At 38.3% G+C, this 20019-nt stretch overlaps 1 protein-coding gene across 3 annotated transcripts in view; it reads right to left on the bottom strand.

Moving 5' to 3' along the window:
* The window catches only part of LPIN2 (lipin 2), a 47663-nt gene extending 29289 nt beyond the window's left edge, over nt 1-18374 (bottom strand). For 2 of the 3 annotated variants that reach the window (XM_075494430.1, XM_075494431.1), the window contains exons 1-2: nt 8881-9105; nt 2841-3041 (exon numbers count right to left, since the gene is read on the bottom strand). In XM_075494430.1, coding sequence (XP_075350545.1) covers nt 2841-3041; nt 8881-8967 — 288 coding nt within the window. In that variant the 5' untranslated portion in view covers nt 8968-9105. Of the gene's footprint in view, nt 1-2840; nt 3042-8880; nt 9106-18182 lie in introns of those variants that run through there. The other variant, XM_075494432.1, reaches the window with a different exon arrangement.
* Between the last annotated feature and the right edge of the window lie 1645 nt (nt 18375-20019).

Raw genomic sequence — 20019 nt, 5'->3', positions numbered from 1 at the left:
TGGGGCCTGGTATGAATCCGAGTCCTGAATACCAAAAGTTGAAGATAACAAACTGGAAGCCTCCTGGAGGCAGGCTTTGTTTCAAAGGGATAGAGATTTGCCACAATTATTTCTGCAACTCACTTAACGTTGTTTCACATTTTCCTGCTCGTGAATTTATGCGGATATGACATCGGACCACAACCCTTCTGCAACCGTAGTGCTTTCATCAGAGGAAGAATGTTTTTATTCTCATAAAAAGGTACTTAGATTACATTGCACAGGAGAGAGAGATTACCCTTCCCCACATGTATGAAATAAAAGAAAAAACCAAATGTCTTTCCAAAAACAAGACACAACTATTTTACTTGCTCCTCTTTGTGGAATCTTGGGCATCCAGTTAAGTTCCATGCCAAATTTTTCCAAACAAAATATGTTCAATATTCAGATAAAATTACCTTATTTTTCAGTAAATCTGCTTATCTAATGGTATCTGTATATCTGCATTTAGCCTAGCTAATTAAAAATAATTTAATACATGTCAGATAGAAACACAATGGACTTGCCTTACTGCAGAAAACACCAGTGGCATTTCAGGTTATATACAGTTTAGACACTTATGTTAAAAGGAGACCAAGATAAATACTGTAATTGATATGAGATATCCAATATGTACATTACTCAAGTTCTAGTTTCCTGCCAGTACAAAAGAAAAAATTACATCCCAAGCCATACAGCTAGTATTGTGATATGAATACCCATACTCATAGTTAGCTATCATGATATGAAATGGCCAGTCAAAAAGGAAAGAGGACTTATTTTAAGATTAGCACATGGACTGCCAAGAAAAAAAAAAAAAACACCACCACAGTGCTAAGACAGACAGTATCTATGTATCCTAATCCACTTCGTTATTTGCCCATTTATGAGAATAAAACCATTAGCCAAGGAAACCCAGTCATAGGAGATGATAAATTATAGATAGATGACCAAACATGCATGGGAACTATACCCAAATCCTTAAGATAACAGCTTTTCTTTTTCTCCACAAGAACTGAATGATTTTGATCTGAAAGTCATATTTATTTCACTACTAAACACAGTGTATTCTTAAACTATTTTCTTGAATTTCCAATTCAGTAACATGATTAAAAAAAAAAAATTACCTTAGAGTTTCTTTTTTTCAACCTTTTTTTTATGCTGATTTAGACAGACAAACATCCCTAAATTTTGTACCTACACCTCATGCTGGTTTCTGGAGACTTCAGTATATATCTTAAGTATAGAGTTGAAGCATAGATACGCATATTTTGTGTTCCCATACATCTTGAGACTACCAACTGATCTTAGCCTCATAACATGCCAGAGAAAAACATGTACACAATGTAGTAATACAAAAAACATTCAATTGACTATTGAGAGAACACTCAAATGCAGAATGGCAACTCCAAGGATGAATGGAGCAAGAAGCAGCAGCCATCCACTCAAGCAAAAGCCGAAAACTGCACTGACAGCCTAGTACAGCAGGTACCAAGAGTAGATGTTTCTACTATTTAACAGCTTTTTAGAGGTATCCAGAGGCTGAAACCCTCTCAAATTTGGTTCAGCTTCTCAGAAGTGTAATTAAAGACATTTAGCAAGCTCAAGTTTCAGATCACTCCTGTTGTAAGTGTATCTCACTTGCTTAGATATTAGAAAAAGTACAGCTATACCACCTCTCTTGTACCTTGCTGAAAAACTGTAATGTAATCTGTTGCAGAATTGTTAAGGAAAAATCAACTTTTTGTCATCAGTGTGCTCATTAAGAAAAACACTAGCAAGTGGGAAATGAAAACAAAAAAAAAGAAGCAAGAAAACTGCTGCTAGCCTCTGTTACTGTGATAAACTTACAACTTCAATGCACGTAACTCCCAGTATGGACCATTAACAAAGAATGCCCTAACATAACTGCTCTTTTAGTTGCACTTTATTCTCCTTTTACACCCAAAATATAAAGATGGGGGTAGTTTCCTGCAGTGTTCTTTCACTTCTTAGAAAAGCAGCATATAATCCTGAGGTTTTATGATCTGTTTAACTCAATCCATCCTTTGGTAGCACACCCACAGGCAATAGTGCCGTACACAGTACTCCCTACTGACAGTAATGTAAAGTCCCCCCACAACAGGTCCATTTTTCAGTCAAATTTACAACCCAATCTAACTCACTCTCTAGGCACGATTACTAAAGCCTATGGAAAGGGGATGGCAGCACAATCTGCTCAGGTAGCTCCACAATCTCAGACTGGCTGGACAGGGAATTGTACCAGGTTCTCTTTCAAATACACCCACATAGAAATGAAGCTTCAGTCCCAGTTTTTATTTGCTTGTGGATATTAATAACTGCATTTTCTACTGCATATCAGCCTTCAACAGAGCTAACAAGGAGTAATATTTATGACAGGTCACCAGCCCTTAAGACATGCTTTGTTTGTCCTTCAGACATTCCAAAAATAGTTGCTTGCAACATCAGGGATCAGTTAAATGGCATTAGGCATTTATTTCCCAGCATACTTAAATAAATAAATAGCCATGTAAACATTTTAAGACTGCGAAGTCTGTATGTTTGTATTATTCTTTTTGCATAGCTCAAGAGTTGTCAAAGCTTTTCTTTCACAGTATTTTTTTGCAGAGTCCTTAGATTACCACAGAAAGTTCTCTTTTGCATTCCAAAACTATCACTATATACAGCATATATGAGAAACTGCTCTATACTAAAGCACCCTGCTAACTGGGTCTGTAGAGGGCTGGGGAAGGAAAGAAGAAGGGAAAAAAGGGAATGCATTGGTATTCAAAACTTTGTTTTGGCCCACTTTCTGAACTTACCACTTTTTCTTTAGAGCGCAATACACCAAGCTTCCCAAATCGGACGTGAAAAGGAGAACACTGGTATGTACCATCCTGTTGCCGGACCACAATGACATCAATGCATCCTGAAAGGGTTGCCGGATTAATGCCTTTGTACAACTCCTTCACAGTAACCAGGACTTGTCCTGCAAGTTGTCCTACGTAGTTCATAGTCTGAGACTAAGGGAGAGGAAGAAAAAAAAAAAAAAGTAAATAAACTTTAAAAACAAAAAGTTTTTTAAAACCAATTTTTTAAAAACATCTAAACAGACGTGCAATGTCATTTATCAATTCCTCTGATTATTATAACAAGCTTTACACAAATGCCTTCAACAGCCAACAGAATTTTGAGCCAATTCTTATATTACTAACAGTCTTCAGAGTTATAAAACCTATTCTTAATAGTTTATCAATTTGAATCTATGATTACTTAAATTTTTAAATTAAATTTTGAAGCATGCCATTTTTAAACCCCAAGGCCTAGATTCAAGTGATGCTTAATTACTCAGATAAGCTAAAAAGACAAATTCATTCTCTGAAGACTGCCTATTTAATACAACTGATCCTCTATTGAGGATAACTGTACATAAGGATGCAGAAAAAAAAAAAATCTTAAAAGTCAGGAAAAGTTATGTAGAATGTACTACATGTAACTCTTCCTTTACAGCTCTATATTTTAAAAAGTTATTTTTAAGGCTGAGTCACCTTAAAGAAATTATCAAAAGATCTAATGGGAGACAGAGGAGTTTGAGAATGAGTGCGGAGAAAATAAATATGGAAGAAATTCAGTTTTCTTCCTATATAAGGAAAGCACAAGACCAGTGAATTTATTTGCACAAAACAAGTACTAAAACCTCTTGCAATATAAAAATCATGAGCTTGTAAAAACCTTTCTTAAAAAGCACTGCCATCGACCTTCAGAAGTTAAAACTGAGAAGAGTAAGTCTTCAACCTGTGGTAGGGGATGCCAGTTACTCAAAGTTACTGAGACTCTCCCATTAACTTTTGATTAAAAAACCCTACAGTAAGTATCATCTATAGTTATAATGTATACTTCTCTAAACGACTTAATGAAGCTTGTAGGTACCTATATTTAAAAGAGCTGCTGAAGTAAAGTTTGCTCTGCAAAAACACAGTGAACCTAGCAACATGACCTTGTCCTGAACGCACTTCTTGTCCACAGGAAGCAGATGACTTACCAGCTAACAACCATTATTTCCGCAGAAATTACAGCTAAAGAATAAACACTAAATTCCAACTACTACATTTTCATATGTGAAAAGCAAGTCTTAACCAAGTTTACACACTCATGCAATGTATTATTTTAAATGTAAAGGGTTATCTTACCCACTAACTACTTTCCACAGGTTTCACAAAGTTTCAGTCAAGAGAAAACACATCTTTTACAGTTTTTTGTGGTTGTTCATACTCCTGACATCAGAAAATTGAAAAAGAACAATATGTAGTCTATGTGAAAGAATCTTACTAGGTGAGAGTTGGGAGTTCAGGACAGAATACAAGGAAAGGAAGATGCACACAAGAAGATTATGCTATAGTCAAAGATAAACAAACACCACGTACAACCACTTATCAACCATTCTGTCTAATCCATTAAAAATAAAGTGAATTAATAAATTTCGAATGACTGCAAGTCTTTCAGACTAAGAATACAATGTGCACTATGACTGCCAATAAGAGATGAAGTCCAAAGATTTCTCAGAACATCTGAGCTTTAATAGAAAGAGGAGGGAAAACCGTGAAGGTGTTCTAATGGAAACCCAAGTGCAACCCTTCCTCATTCTGTCTTTTCCCACCTCCCATTCAGAAGACTGCTACAAGCTCATTTCAAATATATCCAAGCAACTGCATGCCTCTGAAGTTAAGGCTATTATTTGGGAGAACAAAGAGCCACTGCAAACAAGTAAAACACACAACACTGAACACATAGTGGGGCTTAAATTGTAAAAATTCTATTTTTGGGATAATATTTCTACAAAAAAGTCTACAGTGAATTTATTTGTCTACTTGCTCATCTATTTTTATTAGCCTCTGAACAAGGTTTAGGATTTTTCTTAATGCCTCTAAACAAAACCATATTGCACTACAAGAGTTATTCCTTGTGATACTGCTTTCATTATCTAGGTAATTAATCAATTATTTCTGTTCTGAGCCTTCAAAGTCTTCCTTACAGTAACGCAGGGTATATTGCATTCATTCAAAAGGAAGCTACTTTTGTAGCATCTAACAGTACCAATATAATTGTAAACATGCAGGAAATCTAAAATTACCTTCACAGACTTAGAGCAGCTACGGAAGTATTTTTCTCCATCTCAAGCTTCTCAAGCCTAACATACATTACCTAATCATATTTAGACTTTTGAAAAAAAATTTCTTCCTCCCCACAAGACTTAAAAAGGAAGATGGGTGTTTTCCAATACAGATTTAAAACTGTTTTCAAATTATTCACAGAATTACTATGCTAGGTAACACACTAGAGAGTTTTCTCCCATAGCTTTTATACAATATGGTTGATTAAGACAAGAAGAACAGACTGTCATTGAGTGACTAATGAGATTAGCAGAATGGACTCCCTATCAACATTAGTGATTAATAAAATTCAGTTTCATCTCTAAGTAGTTTCATGTACAACTATAAAATTGACTGCTTGCTAATGAAATAATAGCTCACTCTTGCTAAAAAGGGGAGGTCTCACTTCAACCTTTCTTCATCTGACCCTCTTAATGAGCTGATTTTAGCTCACTGACACAGCTGGCAGAAGTCTACCCATTTTTTTGTTATTGTTGTTTGTTTCAGTGGGTTAGTAAATTAGATTAGCTCACAAAGAAGAACATGACAAACACCAGAAAGTCATGAGGCACACAGCAGCACCAGAGAGCTAGAAAAAAAAAGGCTGGGGCAGGGAACTGAACATCTTCCTTTTGACAAGCAAGATATTTGCTGCATCTCGTGGAACTGTAACCCAAGACAGAAAGGTAGCAATATCTCCGCTTTACTGTTTCAGCAATTAGTCTTCCCCTACAGTGACAGTCATCTTTATTCTCAATCTTAGGAAAAATTCTCTAACACATAGTTATTATCATTCATGGCTGTACCTCAGCCACTTCCAAGAGGAGTCTATAGTGTTGGCTTACAAAGAAAAGTTGATTTCAGGTCACCAAGGAGACTGAATTTGTTAAAAGAAATGTTTGGCACAATCAGGAATAGAAGTCCTTAATAAAGTCTCCATTCCATATATTTCATTTTGGTGAATGGGACTTGAGAACTGGACATTACCAAGGAATTCTCTATAATTTAAGTAGCGACCATTTCAAAGACCAGAATTTCACAGCAACTGCTAAGAACTGAGTTCAGTTGATAAATAATCTACTTTTCCTCACATACATGCTAACTGACCTTGTCTAACCACAGAAAATCACCAAAAAAACCCCAAAAGACTGAAGCACTCACCTATTTTACATATATTCTTGCTTTCCTGTAGCAACTTATCTTTTATAGATCTCAGTTACATTTCTGTAGCTCACAGCACAGCCACTTTTATGATCATACATAAACAGAATAACCTAAGTGTGAAAAAGTCATGAACTTTTTAACCTACTGAGTATTAAAAACAATGTTTATAAGGAAAGCTTTTTATGATCCAAGTCTTAATGCAAACATTGTTTTGTACATTGTAAGTAAAAAAAATTGTAGATCAGAAACTAATGTATATTATTGCTTATCAGGTTGTAGTTCAGCTTTTAATGTAATGGTTCACTTTTTAAGATAACCATGTTATTTAAGAAGGTTCAAACTGTAGCCAGCAAATGATCAAATAGAAATAAAGTGTCACTATGTACCTGAAAAACATGAGATGTTTAATTTATCTCAAATGTCAATAGAACCCCAGCTAGGAGATTTTAAAATTTTGGGGGTTTTTTTTGCTTTAGGTTTTATTGTATATTGTTGGAAAACTTGTGGTGAGCAGTACTGAATCTGACTATAGAGAGGACCAGTGTAAAATTTTATTGTGTTAATTCTTGCAAATAAAATAGAAATAGCCTGATCACAGAATAACCCATAAGACAAAGTATTTCCTCGATAACACTATTTCATGCTTAGTAAACATTTGTTAAATGTCATTGTCCTGAAAGCAGAGAAAAGCGGAGAGCAGTATGCCTTCATAACCTGCTATAAGAACCTAAAAAGCATGCCAATTTCCATTTCTGCAATTCAAGACAGAAGACTGATGGACAAGAAGCTAAGAAAGGGCAATGCAGTGATATTTCACAACACTGTTTAGCTTTCAAGTTTTATTTATTTTGATACCCAGAGTATATATATTACCTGATACAATCAAATTCAAGAACTGTGCATAAAAGCTAAAGTTAATGTAGCTCACTACTACTTGTTCTTCTAGGATAGCAAATTAAAAGGCTATCAATACCTAAGGTCTCACAGCAGAAAAACACTTTTTGTGACTTTTGAGGCTCCAGAGAGATTGATTTTTGAATGTTTATGCACTACTACCTAGTTTGCAAAAATTCTTATAGCTGAATATATTAATGCTACTAAGTTAAGTGCAACTGTAATTGGAATGGGGGAAAGGATTTCTCTGTCCTATATCATAAAAAAGATTTTTTTTGTGATACAAAGCCATAACACTGCAAAAGGCTGAAACTGAAACTGCCTTTTTTTTTTTTTTTTTTGAGAGAGAGCGAGCATAAAAGTAAATACAAAGTAAGAAAAGAAAATATGTACTTTGGAAGTTCAAGAACTAAAAATAAAATTCTGTGCCTCCATCTATAAAATACTCAAATCAGTTAAACTAAAAGTAACCCTGCATATGTTGGTTGACTTCCTCACATTACAGCAGTGAGGAATAGAATGGCTCTCAGAAATAATGATTAAACAGTACTACAGCTCAGATTAAGTATCTAACATGCTCTACATGATAGATAGCCAAATTTTCAAAACTGATCACCACGAAATGCTTACATTAGCATAACCTGAGCGGGAGGTTTTGTGGATAGGAATTGTATCTATGTACCATTAACTAAGATGTTATTTTGGTTGCTACAAAACCAACATGTTTTCTTGAACAATTTTTTTTATGTTATTCAGTAATATCCGTATACAAGTGCAAGACATAATCAAAAGTCTGTCCACAAATTTGTGTTTTCTGTGCATTTGGAGTACTGCTTTAATAAAGGTAAACTGCGGTTTTTGTGTTCTTAAAGCCAACACCTTTTATACAGGTGCACCCACATGAATATGAACACTACAAATGCTCAGTTCAACAACAGAAAAAGAAGAGTGCAAGTTACTCAAAGGCAAGCTATCAGATTGCTCCAGAGAGATACAGCTTTAGAGGGCATGAATTTTAACTATGACTGCAAAAAAAGTTACTTAAATGTAGATCTTAGCTTACGAGAGAGTAGATATTTATACATCCCATTTATTTTGAGATACATTTAGAGGATTAAAAGACAGTCTAATGCTACACGGTGTAAACAGCAAACAAGTTGCATTTGTTTCAAGAGATTAGGTAGAAAAACAAAATAAGAAAAATCCATAGCAATGGTTTCCCTCAATTCATCTCATCTTGCCTATATTTGCATGTATATATATTTATGAGGCAGGAGCTTTCCTTAATCAGTGAAAATCTCTAGCAAGTGTTTTACTAGTTTCTATTTTGTACCCTGAAAAGATTGGGGTGGGGGGGGCAAAAAATGACCAGGTGAAACAGGACCACTGTAGCATCAGGTCTACTCAGCAAAAACAAGCAAACAAAAACATCTTTCCTCCTAAGTACAGACTTTAATTGGGGTTTAGGATTGCTCCTAGTACTGCTCTGTGCACAGAGCACTTATGGAACAAAAATGGGAAACAAAGTCAGTCTGTTGAATGCCTAATTAAAGTCTTCCACATATTTTAAATATAGGCAACCAATTTCTATATATTTTAACTATGCTATAGGAAATTATATACCCATACTTAGCAGTAAATCTGTCAAACTCACCAAGATTCCAGAAGGAACCCTTTCATGGGCAGCAATAACATTTCTACTGAAGTCATCTTCAAAACCATACTTTTCCGAGAAATGCATCTCAGAAAACAGGAAACTAACTTTCCACAGTACAAGTAAATGCAAAGCTTACAGCCATAACAGAATGTTGTATCGGCATTTCTTCCCTTTTCATAGAAGCAGAAGAATTAAGTAAATCTTCTGGTCTCTTAGAGAAAAATGTTTGGTATACTTTCCCCTGCAGTATTATGATGAAAAAAGGAGGTGCTTCTTTAAGAAAGCTCACATAGAAACTCCCTCACCAATAGGCTTTGCTTGAAATGTCACAGCCCCCTTATGCTCTTTGAGATAAGTAATAACATGAGCAGACTTTGCCATATGTTTGCACTGATAGGTAATGATCTTGTTTTACATCAGGTCACGTGACTTTAGCTGAAGCTCCCACGAAAAGAAACAGGGATTTAGTTAATGATTCTTAAGCAAAGTCTACATTAGCTCACTTGGAGACTTTTCGCCCACTGTTGCAACTCTACTACCTGTAGCAACATTCAAAGTCCTAGTTCAGCCTGCTGAACACCTAATTCAAGAATGCCTGCTGCCACTCCATGTGCCTGCTCCCTCTGCTGATGGTTTCACTGGGCTAGCTAGTCACTTTTTATAGGACAAATTTGATGGCATTTCAGGGTCTGGTATTTGTGGGCTATTTTCCCCCTTTTTTGAAATTGGATGATAACAGTAAAGAGGCAATTGACCTGGTGTCAAGTTTATACTGAACCATACAAAAAACAATGCACACTAAAATAAACATTTTTTTCCTGTGGAAATTTTCCTACTTTCTTTAAACTGAATTGTTAAAGCACTATAATTTGGATGTATGGACAATACATAAAAGCTTATTGTATACCTAGCTCCATGACTGAGAATAAGAATTAATTTTTGATCTGAGGAATTTTGAAATGTCTTTACTTCTCTAAATAGTGTCATGGATAGGTGAAATAACTGAGGAAGTGTAGTAGTACAAGGAAACAATTCTACCCCTAAATGGGAGAGACATTCTCTGAGGACCATTAATATTCCCTCAACATAGACACATTCTCATTACCTTAAATCCATGCATCTTCTCCCCACCCCCATGGTGTTACTTGTGTCTGCTACAGAAGACCGTAGAGGACTACTTCTTGAATTACAAGCCAAAAAATAATTTAGGATCCTACCACCATCTTCACTCTTATCTTCCTCTAAGTTTTGTAAATTTATGCATTAGGCTCTGATGCAAGGACAACAAATCACATCATTGAACGCAGCCAAATGGCTTGTAGGTTTCCAAAATAATTAATGAACTACACACTCAAGGCCAAAACTAAATCAGTCTTGATGACAAACTCCTGAATTGAGTGTTGGGATTGCTACATCTGCAGTAACATTGGAATAAGCTCCTACCATCTCTGGGCCCTTTTCTATACACTGAATAAGTTTGTATTTAATGTGGCTCTTCACAGGAAAAATTACTGGGTTTGTTAGCAGACATGACAAGTATTTTCACAGGATATTAAGAATTACTCAACACACTCAATTTTCCTCTGTTTGTTCATCATTCCTTTATGATGTGTGTTCCATTAAAATATGGTAAAAAACACACAGTTATGAGCAGAATGGAAGCCAGCTTTGTAAGACAGTGCTTCTTTTCTAACACTTTTGACTTAGCTTTATGTTAATTTTGTGTGTACAATTTTCTGTTGTATCCTATTTCAGTATTGTTCAGCATTTCAGACTGACATTATTTTCTTCAAAGCTTCTAAAAGTGTTTTAGAAGACAGGCTTTCTAGAATACAGATAAAACTGTGGTCACTGCAGTTAGTTAAGATTTAGACAGGTAATAAGCTTTGCACATTTAGTAAGCCTCCTTGTCTTTTATTTCTCAATATTAATAAAGGTAAATAAAATATAATTCCCTCTGTGTAAGTTTAAGTACCATGTGATTTACTTACAATTTACACAGGAAAATTAGCTTTAGTTTTCAAAAGCAAATACCCCAAATTTGGAAGTATTAGAAGCAATGTTTTTCATGCAACCTTAATGCAGCTCTTTGGTGTGGGTAGATTTTACTGTGGTTTAGCCTCAGAAAGCACATATGAGATTTTTCAGTAGCCCCATACAAGTTAATACTGCTGACAAAGATCAGTCATCATCCTATGTTCTTTTTTTTTTTTTTCCTCTGTTGTGGGTCTACACATCTTATCCCATTGCTCATTAGTCAAAATCCCCTGATGGGAAGTATGATTCCATTTTTAAATGGTACTTTTCTATAGTAACCTTCATAATATATTTGATTGCATTCATTTAATTTTACAGCATCACAAAGATGCAGTATTATTTTTTTCACCTGTGCAAGGGAAAACTCAGGCCAGGAGATTAGGAATTAAAAATACAGGGGTTTTTAGCACAGTTATAACTTGACTTTGCAGAGTTTCCCTCCATTTTTTACATCTTTGCATACTCAAAACATTGCTTCCATAGGCTACATTTGTAGCTGCTAATCAGATTTACATATCCCAGATCGTCATTAAAAAAAAAAAAAATAGTCTGATTGCCTGTGAAAATCACACTTAAGTGATTTGATTGTAATGTATAGGAACCGTAGAACAAGCGTGGCCAGAACACAGCTACAGGATGTTTCCCAGCTTTGATCAGTACATGTCATTCTAAGTTCTGGAAAGAAGGAAGCAGAAATCCTATAGACATGAGCTCCTATCAGTACACAAACACAATTTACTCAAAGATCAGCATAAATATGCTAAGATGAATAAATGAGACAAATCCTTCTCTAACTAACATATCCTAATAGATATAGCAAGTATAGGACAACCTTTGTTCATGTCCCATATGTCTCTCTCACTCCACCTAGCCCCAGATCGCTTTACTTACTTACTATCAACTAAGACTTAAGCACCACAGTTCTCAGTCTCACACCGCATCGTGACATTGGGAAAGGTCCTTTCTCCCCAAGCCTCAACTCCCAACTCCTAAATTCCACCACACTTCATTTTCATGCACTTTTTACACTTTGTCTATCCGGTGCAAACAAAGTAGAAGAGTTCCCAATTCTCCTATAGAGATTACCAAAATCAGACTGGGACCAAAAAGACTTTCCTGTGTGCGAGTTCTTGATCCTAGCCCTGGTCTGAAGCATCTGCTTAGTGAAACTGGAAATAAAGCTCTGCTTATTCCAGCTTGTGGTAAAATACAGTCAATACAGCATCCCTGTTACTTTTAACTGCAAAAGTCTATCCATTCTCAATATGGACTTTTAAACCTAATTCAAAGGCTAATAACTTTACTGAAATAAAATAAATTTAGACATGAATAACAGTAGACATACTGAATGAAGACCATCTGCCTCAAGTCCCTTCTGAAAAAGACACGAGAATTTTTCTAAGAGAAAACAGCTAGAGTTTTTCCTCTAGTAGAGCGGAAACATACCATCAAGTTTCATTTGTTATACCAAATGAATATACTTGCTAAAATTTTCCATATAAAGGCTGAAGGTGGCTAATATATAACTTTGAATGAAATTTTCCATTTTAGCAACATTATGTGCAACTAAAAATCAAGTTCTGCTCAAAAATGCTGAAAAAGACTAAAAGGCAGTGTTACCTGCTTTTACCTGCAATTACCAGCCATCCAAAAAATAAAAATAATGAAAAAACTGTATCACAAGTAATAATAGCATGGTACAAGAATCCAAGCAGTTAACAGATATTAGAGAAACACCAGTGGTACAAATGCAATGCATTGCCCACTAAACTGGTGATTAAAAATGAATAAAATCGAATGTCTAGTTTTCCATCTAAGATGCAAGATAGTAAATTCAATGCCTTCGAGATCTCCTGTCAGGTGGAGTCAAGAGCCATTCAAATGAGAATATTTTTCAGTGCAGCTTACATATTTTTTTTATCTCTAAGAAAGAAAAAAAAAGATAACAAGAAAGGAAATCTGCAGTTTATTTGGACTTGGCCCTTTTGTAATGTGTCAACAGTTATATCTGTATGATCTACTATGAATCATCTGATTCCAGTATTATGTCATCTTTCCTTGTACTCATTTGAGCATTTTCTTCCCTTTTTTTTTTAAGTTACCTTTTTTTCTGTTTACAAAGGAACTTCAGTGAGAACAAAGAATACTTTAAGAGTCCATAAAGTAAGTTTTACTGTTAAAATGATCAGTCCCATCAAAAACTTAGGATACATGCACACAAGAAGTTCTTATGTACGTGAAGACCTTAACTTATTTCAAGGTACTGAAAAGAAGTAACTGTCTAATCCAAGAATGCACCCCTTTGGAATCTGCATGGGCATATCCCACACAAGTGCCTGCCACACTTGGCATATCTATTCCCAGCAGCACAGACTCTTCTACAGCCACATCATCCTTGGTTGAACTTATTTCTAGACACATACCACAGAAACCAAAGTTTCTGAATAGCAATTCCATCTATCTTTTTTTATGTGAGATGAGAGAAAGCAGATGAAGCTTTTCCTGTATGTTTCTAGAAAGTACTAAGCATTTCCCCAATGAGCAATCCCTCATCTTTCTATGTTCTCCATTTGAAAAGGTTTCTTTCCAGGCACTGATCTGCCTCAGGTGTATTTATATTTTCTTACAACTTTCCAAGATTTAAAAGTCAAAGCAAAAGCACATAGTCATGTATTCAAGCATGAAATGCATCCTGATCTATTAGTGGTGAATAATTTGGTTACCTTTAGAATGGATACATGAATATAAGATCTGAGACTAGTACATATCTTCAGATTGACAAGAAAGAACAGAAATATACTTATTCTGAGAAATACATATATGGAATACCCCAAAAGTTCTAAATATAGTGTATATAAACAAGAAACCTTTTTTTACTTGATAGACTCTCCATATTGTTGAACTGATGAACATGTACCAAAATAGACCAGCATCCATAAATTTAATTTGCATATAAGACTTGGCTATTTTATTAGAAAACAGGTAAAAATGCTAGTTGTACAAAATTCCCCACAAAGGTATTCATAGCATGAGATGTTGCGAAGGAGAAAATTAGATATAGCTGAGCAAAGCAGCATATGCTCACTCAGTCACCAAACACAATCTACTTGCATTATTGAGTTTTAACGAACACAGAGATCACATCTGTCTGAAGGATATATCTGTTCAGCCCTAGCACACAACAGCATGTCTGCACCGCCTATACAGGACACGACAAAACTGTAAAGCACCCTCACAGATTTCTTGTTTGTGTTAATATGCATACTTTTCATTTGGGGAATGAACAGCTTTAAGTCACCACCATGTAATTTTTTTTTTAAATCTTTGTACTTCAGTTCACATCACAAACTAAATTCTATTGTTAGCCAAGTGAGAGACAATTACTTCCATTTCTAATGGAACCTCAGCTACAATTCATTATTGGAAGCACTTTTTTGAAAGAATTTTGCAAAGAATCCTTTACACATTTCCTTTAAAAGGTCTTTCATAACCATCAATCCAGAAGAAGTACATTTCCTGATGAGACAGTTATGCAGTCTAAAAAAAGACATGTGAACCTAAAGACATGGCCTAAGACTGGCTTAGCACGTGCTGGCTTCAGCCGCATAGACCAACACAAAAATGTCACCTGGTACACTGGAGACTTTTCTATCATTACGTCACATATTTACATTTCTGGTATTGAACGTAAGCACTTTGGATAAAGAAATGGGCCGGTTCCTCAGTTAAAATTCTTATCCGTTCACTCAGTACAGATAGCAGCAATGAGGAAGTGTCCCTTAGTTTTGGGAAAAGAGTGACTCAGGACAGCTTCTGGTGGTTAATGCATGTTGTCAAATTACATTACTGCAAAGCTGAAAGAAACTGCTAACAATAAAATACTTAACTAGGAAGGGGAAGCTAGTATCCTTTACTTGGAAATTCCCTTGAAATATAAACACAAGAAAAAAATTAAATTTCCATCAAAATTAAAAAAAAAAAATCCCCAAAAAGTGTGCTTAAGCTCTGTCCTCAATGACTGGCATGACAGTTTCATATTATATCAGCCTGCCTGCACAAACTGAAATATAAATACTAATGTTACCACATACTACAGTGTTTGTAACAACCAAGATGAGATAGCAACTAGGCAGAATAAAACCTCATTTTTAAGTGAAACATTCTTTGCAAAAGCAGCAACATTTTTACTATCCTTGAAGTAGATAATTTTATTTACAATTTTTTTAAAAAAACCTCTGCTTACCTATGTAACAGTGAGATATTTACAGAGACGACATCTTTGTGTTACTGTAGAACCTTAAAATGCAACTTCAATGAGATCAAAGATTCATAAAGAAAGTACTCCTGGTCAGCACTGCCAGATGCAAAAATCATTGGGATAGAATATGCTACTGTGTTACGTTCTCAGAATTTGCCCAGTATGGGATGAAGACATGTAATGAATATGCTTTAGACTTGAATTTGATCACAAACATATTGTCCGCTGTTTTGTATAAGCCTGAAAGCTTTTTCACTGTGGATATATGGAACATGCAGCACTGAATCTCACACCAGAAGGTGTCCTTTCATCCCTTTTCAGACAGTTACGTAGAACATATTTGCAATTAATGATATAAACAATGATTAAAAGTTACTTTATATATAAGCCAAAGCTATTTTACAACAACAAAAAAAAGTAGCGTTCCAATTCAGCACAGATATTCTATGATCACACACAGACCATGAAGAACTGTCTGTTTTCCTATATGCTGTGATCTTGCACTTCACAGAATCACAGAATCATATAGGTTGGAAAAGACCTTTAAGATCATCGAGTCCAACCATAAACCTAACACTACCAAGACCACCACTACACCATGTCCCTAAGCACCTCATCCAAACGTCCTTTAAATACCTCCAGGGATGGCGACTCAACCACTTCCCTGGGCAGCCTGTTCCAATGCTTGATAACCCTTTCAGTGAAGAAAAATTTCCTAATATCCAGTCTAAACCTCCCCTGGCGCAACTTGAGGCCATTTCCTCGAATTACTTAAGATGTAAAAGACTGGAAAAGAAGAAAGTTGTGAACTGGATTATTAACCATGTGAGGATCTTCCAGGAAGAGAGAAACAAATGCAACTAATTTAACCTCTAGCTTTGACAGAGGTTCCCAGCGTGGCTTTGAACAAAATGCTCTCAGCTTTATCCGATCTAGATTGCAAGTTCTCTGAGGCAGAGACCAAGTCATAAAGCTTGCAATGCAACGAAGGGCTATTCTGGGCCTCAAGATACATAAGGAGGTGTCAAATGCAGTAAGTGCAGTTTATATTTCCCCATAATTGATCACAACTTGACACTACTGGAAAGAAATGCTGGAAGTAGGGGTAAGGTACAAAAAGTTCTCTGCACTGCGAAACTGGAACATTTTACATGTATGTCTTCCAAGTAAATAATAAGAAAGAAATAAACTTAGTTTTGTAACAAACCAAAATATTAAGTACTAAGAATAAGACAAGTTCAAACACCACCTCTTTTACAGGCCATTAAAAAACCCAAACATTTTTTATATGCTTAACTGAAAAGTTATGCTCTGAGCTTAAAAATTAATACCGTAATTGCTTACGAGAGCCTTTCAGCACTATATAGGTGTTCCTACTGTAATTAAGAATAACACCAGATAACACAGCATTTAATTCAAAGTTCCTGACATCCTGAGTTCATTTAGAAACTTTTTAACTTTAGCTTATCAGTTCAATGTTCTACTAAATCATAGTAATACATTTTCACAGAGCACCTCACAGATCATTCCCTCACTTCACTCAAGTAAAGAGATCTTCCTTGATTTTTGTAGGAGATGGCAAAATTCTTTACATTCCTGTATGTTCTGGGATGCAAAGAAACTATAGCAGGGGCTAGGAGAGAAGGCACAACTGAGGGCCCTGGCTGGAGCTAGTTGCCTAGTATGCATGCAAACAATGGTTAGGTATCTACAGAATGATTGACATGCCCACACTTTCAGTAACACAAAGTGAAGGCATATTGTGACTTACGATTTTTCGTTTTGACTAATGAATATCTGTACATTCTTAAAATGTGTATAACACTACACTTTTTTCCTCTTTCAATATATTCTGCAAACATGAAGAGCTCAGTATTCAAAATTGTCCTGAGAAATGCTATTATAAAGTACAAAAAACAAAACCAAACAAAAAAACCCCCAAACAAACGGAGTCCTGTAGGATTATCTATCATCTTCTCCTCTGGCGGTATCCTAAATAATACCATATACCATTATGGGATATGGCTAACAAATTCGTTCTCATAACAACAATGGAATTTTGGTTGGAAAAAAAAAAAATCAGATGATGGACACATACAAAGTGCAGCCAAAACACAGGTATATTTATGACGTCATTTTGTTGGATGGAAATGCACACGTTTAAACAGCATATTGTCTTGCTCCATTAAAAATCATTGATATCTGCTATATGTACTCGGTAACCACTTAACGAGAGGAAAAATGCAGTTCAAACTAATTCAGACGTGAGCTTGGCAAAAACTCAAATACATACACAAAAAATGCAGACAGTGATTAACACTTCATACTCCCTACACCAGCAGGGATAAACAGAAAACACAAAGGAGGAGTGCCCCGCAGGTACGCAAGTTAACAGCCCGAGTTTAAGAAATGCAGATCCGCAAAACGGAAGGAGCTCGGGCAGCAAGGCACGTATCGCGATTTTTAAGAGTCGCACCGTCAAGCAGAGCCGGTAAAACCGACGCTTCAAAACGGTACGCCCGCCGCCTTCATGTCACCGCAAGGCAGCCCCAGGGGTCACCCAGCGCCGGCCGGCCGGGCAGGCGGAGTCGCAGCCCCTCACTCCCGATCTATCCAGCACACCTGGCAGCCAGGGGATGGGAAGGGATGTTTCCCCTTGCCCCCGCACACCGGGACAGCCCGGCTGCCGCCGGGAGAGGATGCGGGGAGCCCAGGGCAGCGGCTGGGACCGCAGGCACCGCCGGCGGGCGGGCAGGCCGGCCGGCCCCGCTCCCCAACGACGGTTAAAGAGAGGGCTCAACGGCCGCTGCTCGCAGCCGTCTTCGGGGAGGGGAGCGAGGCCGTGCCGGGCAGCCAGGGCAGGCCCTCCACCACCCACCTTCCCCCGCAGCCGTCCGGGCTGGCTCGGCGCCCCCCCGTTCTCTCCCACACACAGGCAGACACCCGCCCCCGTGCGCGCCCCCTCCCCAAGCCGACTTGGCGGCAGCGGCCCCTTCTCGCTCACCGCGAGCGCGGCCCGGGGGGCCGGCGTCAGCCGAGGAGGGACGGGTGGACGGACGGATGGATGGATGGCAGGGAACGGACGCGGGGCGAAGAGCGCAGGGACAGCCGCGCTCGGCTGGATGCGAACTGCGCCAAGCGGCGGCGGTTGGTGCAGCGCGTGCACGTCCGCGCGCGCGCGCTGGCGGCGGCTTAGCCGGGGCGCGCCGCCGCGGCCCGGGCGAGTGGGCGGGCGGGCGAGGGCGCGCGCCACCTCAGCGGCGCGGTCCCGCCGCGCCCCGGGCGCCACGTGACCTTGGGGCGACGCAGGGGGGGAGGGGGAAGGACGCGCGTGCGCGCGCGGGGCGGGCGGCGGTTGAGCGGGAACGGCGGGACGCACGTAGCCGCTGCCATGTTCTGTGCCGTAACGGGGCGGGGGGGGCGGAGCGGGGTCGGTAGCGCGACCGGTCCCGCGTAACTTGCGCCGAGTGGGGCTGGAGGCGGCTGCGGGCATTTTAACCGGCAGCAGCGAAGGGGGACAGAGGAGCAGAGACTGTGGCAACCTCGGCTTTGCTGAGGCAGTCACTCGCGGCGGGGCGCGGGCGGCCTCCCCCGGGCCTGCCTTCCTTGCTCGTCCTCCTCCTCCTCTTCCTCCTCTCCTTCCCCGGCGGCGCAGAGCCTCTCGGCGGGCGTCGGGAGGCTGTGGCCCGGCCCCGTGTTGCTGTCACTAGCGCAGGGCGGTCATGGCATGGGTGACGCATCCCGGCTACCTACCGCGGCGACTTGGTTCCCGCCCGTTTCCTCAGGCGCGGGGCTGAGGTGATCAGCAGCAGCAGAGTGCTTTCTGCAGCTATTTATAGCCGTAGTCTGAGCTGTGTCTCAGAATTAACACCTCGTGACGGGGATGTTTCAAAAGAAACTCCGCGCTCACGGTGTTTGTTGCTTTGTACATCTGTCACTGCATCCTTCCTTTGAAAGTTACCAGTCTACCCAGAGGAGGCTGGAAAAGAATTGATTTTTTTTTTTTTTTAAATGAAAGTGTAGAATTGCAAAATCAAAACGTGTCCAGCAGGCCAGGTATGTATTTCAGGTCAGCAGCTTCATTGCCCATTGCTTTTGTGATTCACGCTGCTGCTCGCTCGAGTTGGCTAGATTATGTGTTATTATTTGCTTGAGTCACGCTATTGCCCAGAGGCCCCAGGTGATTTTGAGACATAATATGTACTAAAACAGGATAATATTCTCACCCCAAACAACTGGCAGTATAAAAAAGAGAGAAGAAAAGAGAAGTAGCATAATTGGAAATACAGTTTAAGTTTCAGAAATGTGAATTAACTGTTTTATCACTATCCATCTTACTTCTTTATTTTACTGTACTTTTATTTGTCTGCCAATTACTTACCCATCTGCCAATCTGTTGATGAGTTTTATTAAAAGCTGGCTTTGCCCCACTTGGTGTTAGAGCCATTTTGGGCTCTCACATAGGTTTTATATAATTGGCACATAAGAAATCAGGCTAGTTAACAGGGTATTCAGTGCAACTGACAAAAAGACATGCTAGCATGCAAAGTAATGTATAGGCAGAGTATAATGTGATAGTCCATGTATCGCTAAAAAAGATCCTTGACAATCTTTTGTACCAGTCTTACAAAGAGAGAAGATCTGTTTATTCATCTGTACCTCCTGGGACAAGCTGCCTAAAAGATTATAGTCAGTGCGTTTGCATATTTGCAAATAACATATTTAAATTCCTTTGAGCATGGAACAAAAAAATCTATCCATGCATAATATGCAGGCTGGATTTTTAAAGAAAGCAGTTCATGGAAGAAGACACAAACACAGAATTACATGGACAGGTTCAC

This window comes from Mycteria americana, chromosome 2, assembly GCF_035582795.1.
Source record: "Mycteria americana isolate JAX WOST 10 ecotype Jacksonville Zoo and Gardens chromosome 2, USCA_MyAme_1.0, whole genome shotgun sequence".
Lineage (NCBI taxonomy): Eukaryota > Metazoa > Chordata > Aves > Ciconiiformes > Ciconiidae > Mycteria > Mycteria americana.
The sequence above is the reverse complement of the archived record's forward strand: the minus strand, read 5'-3'. Positions and strand labels throughout refer to the sequence as shown.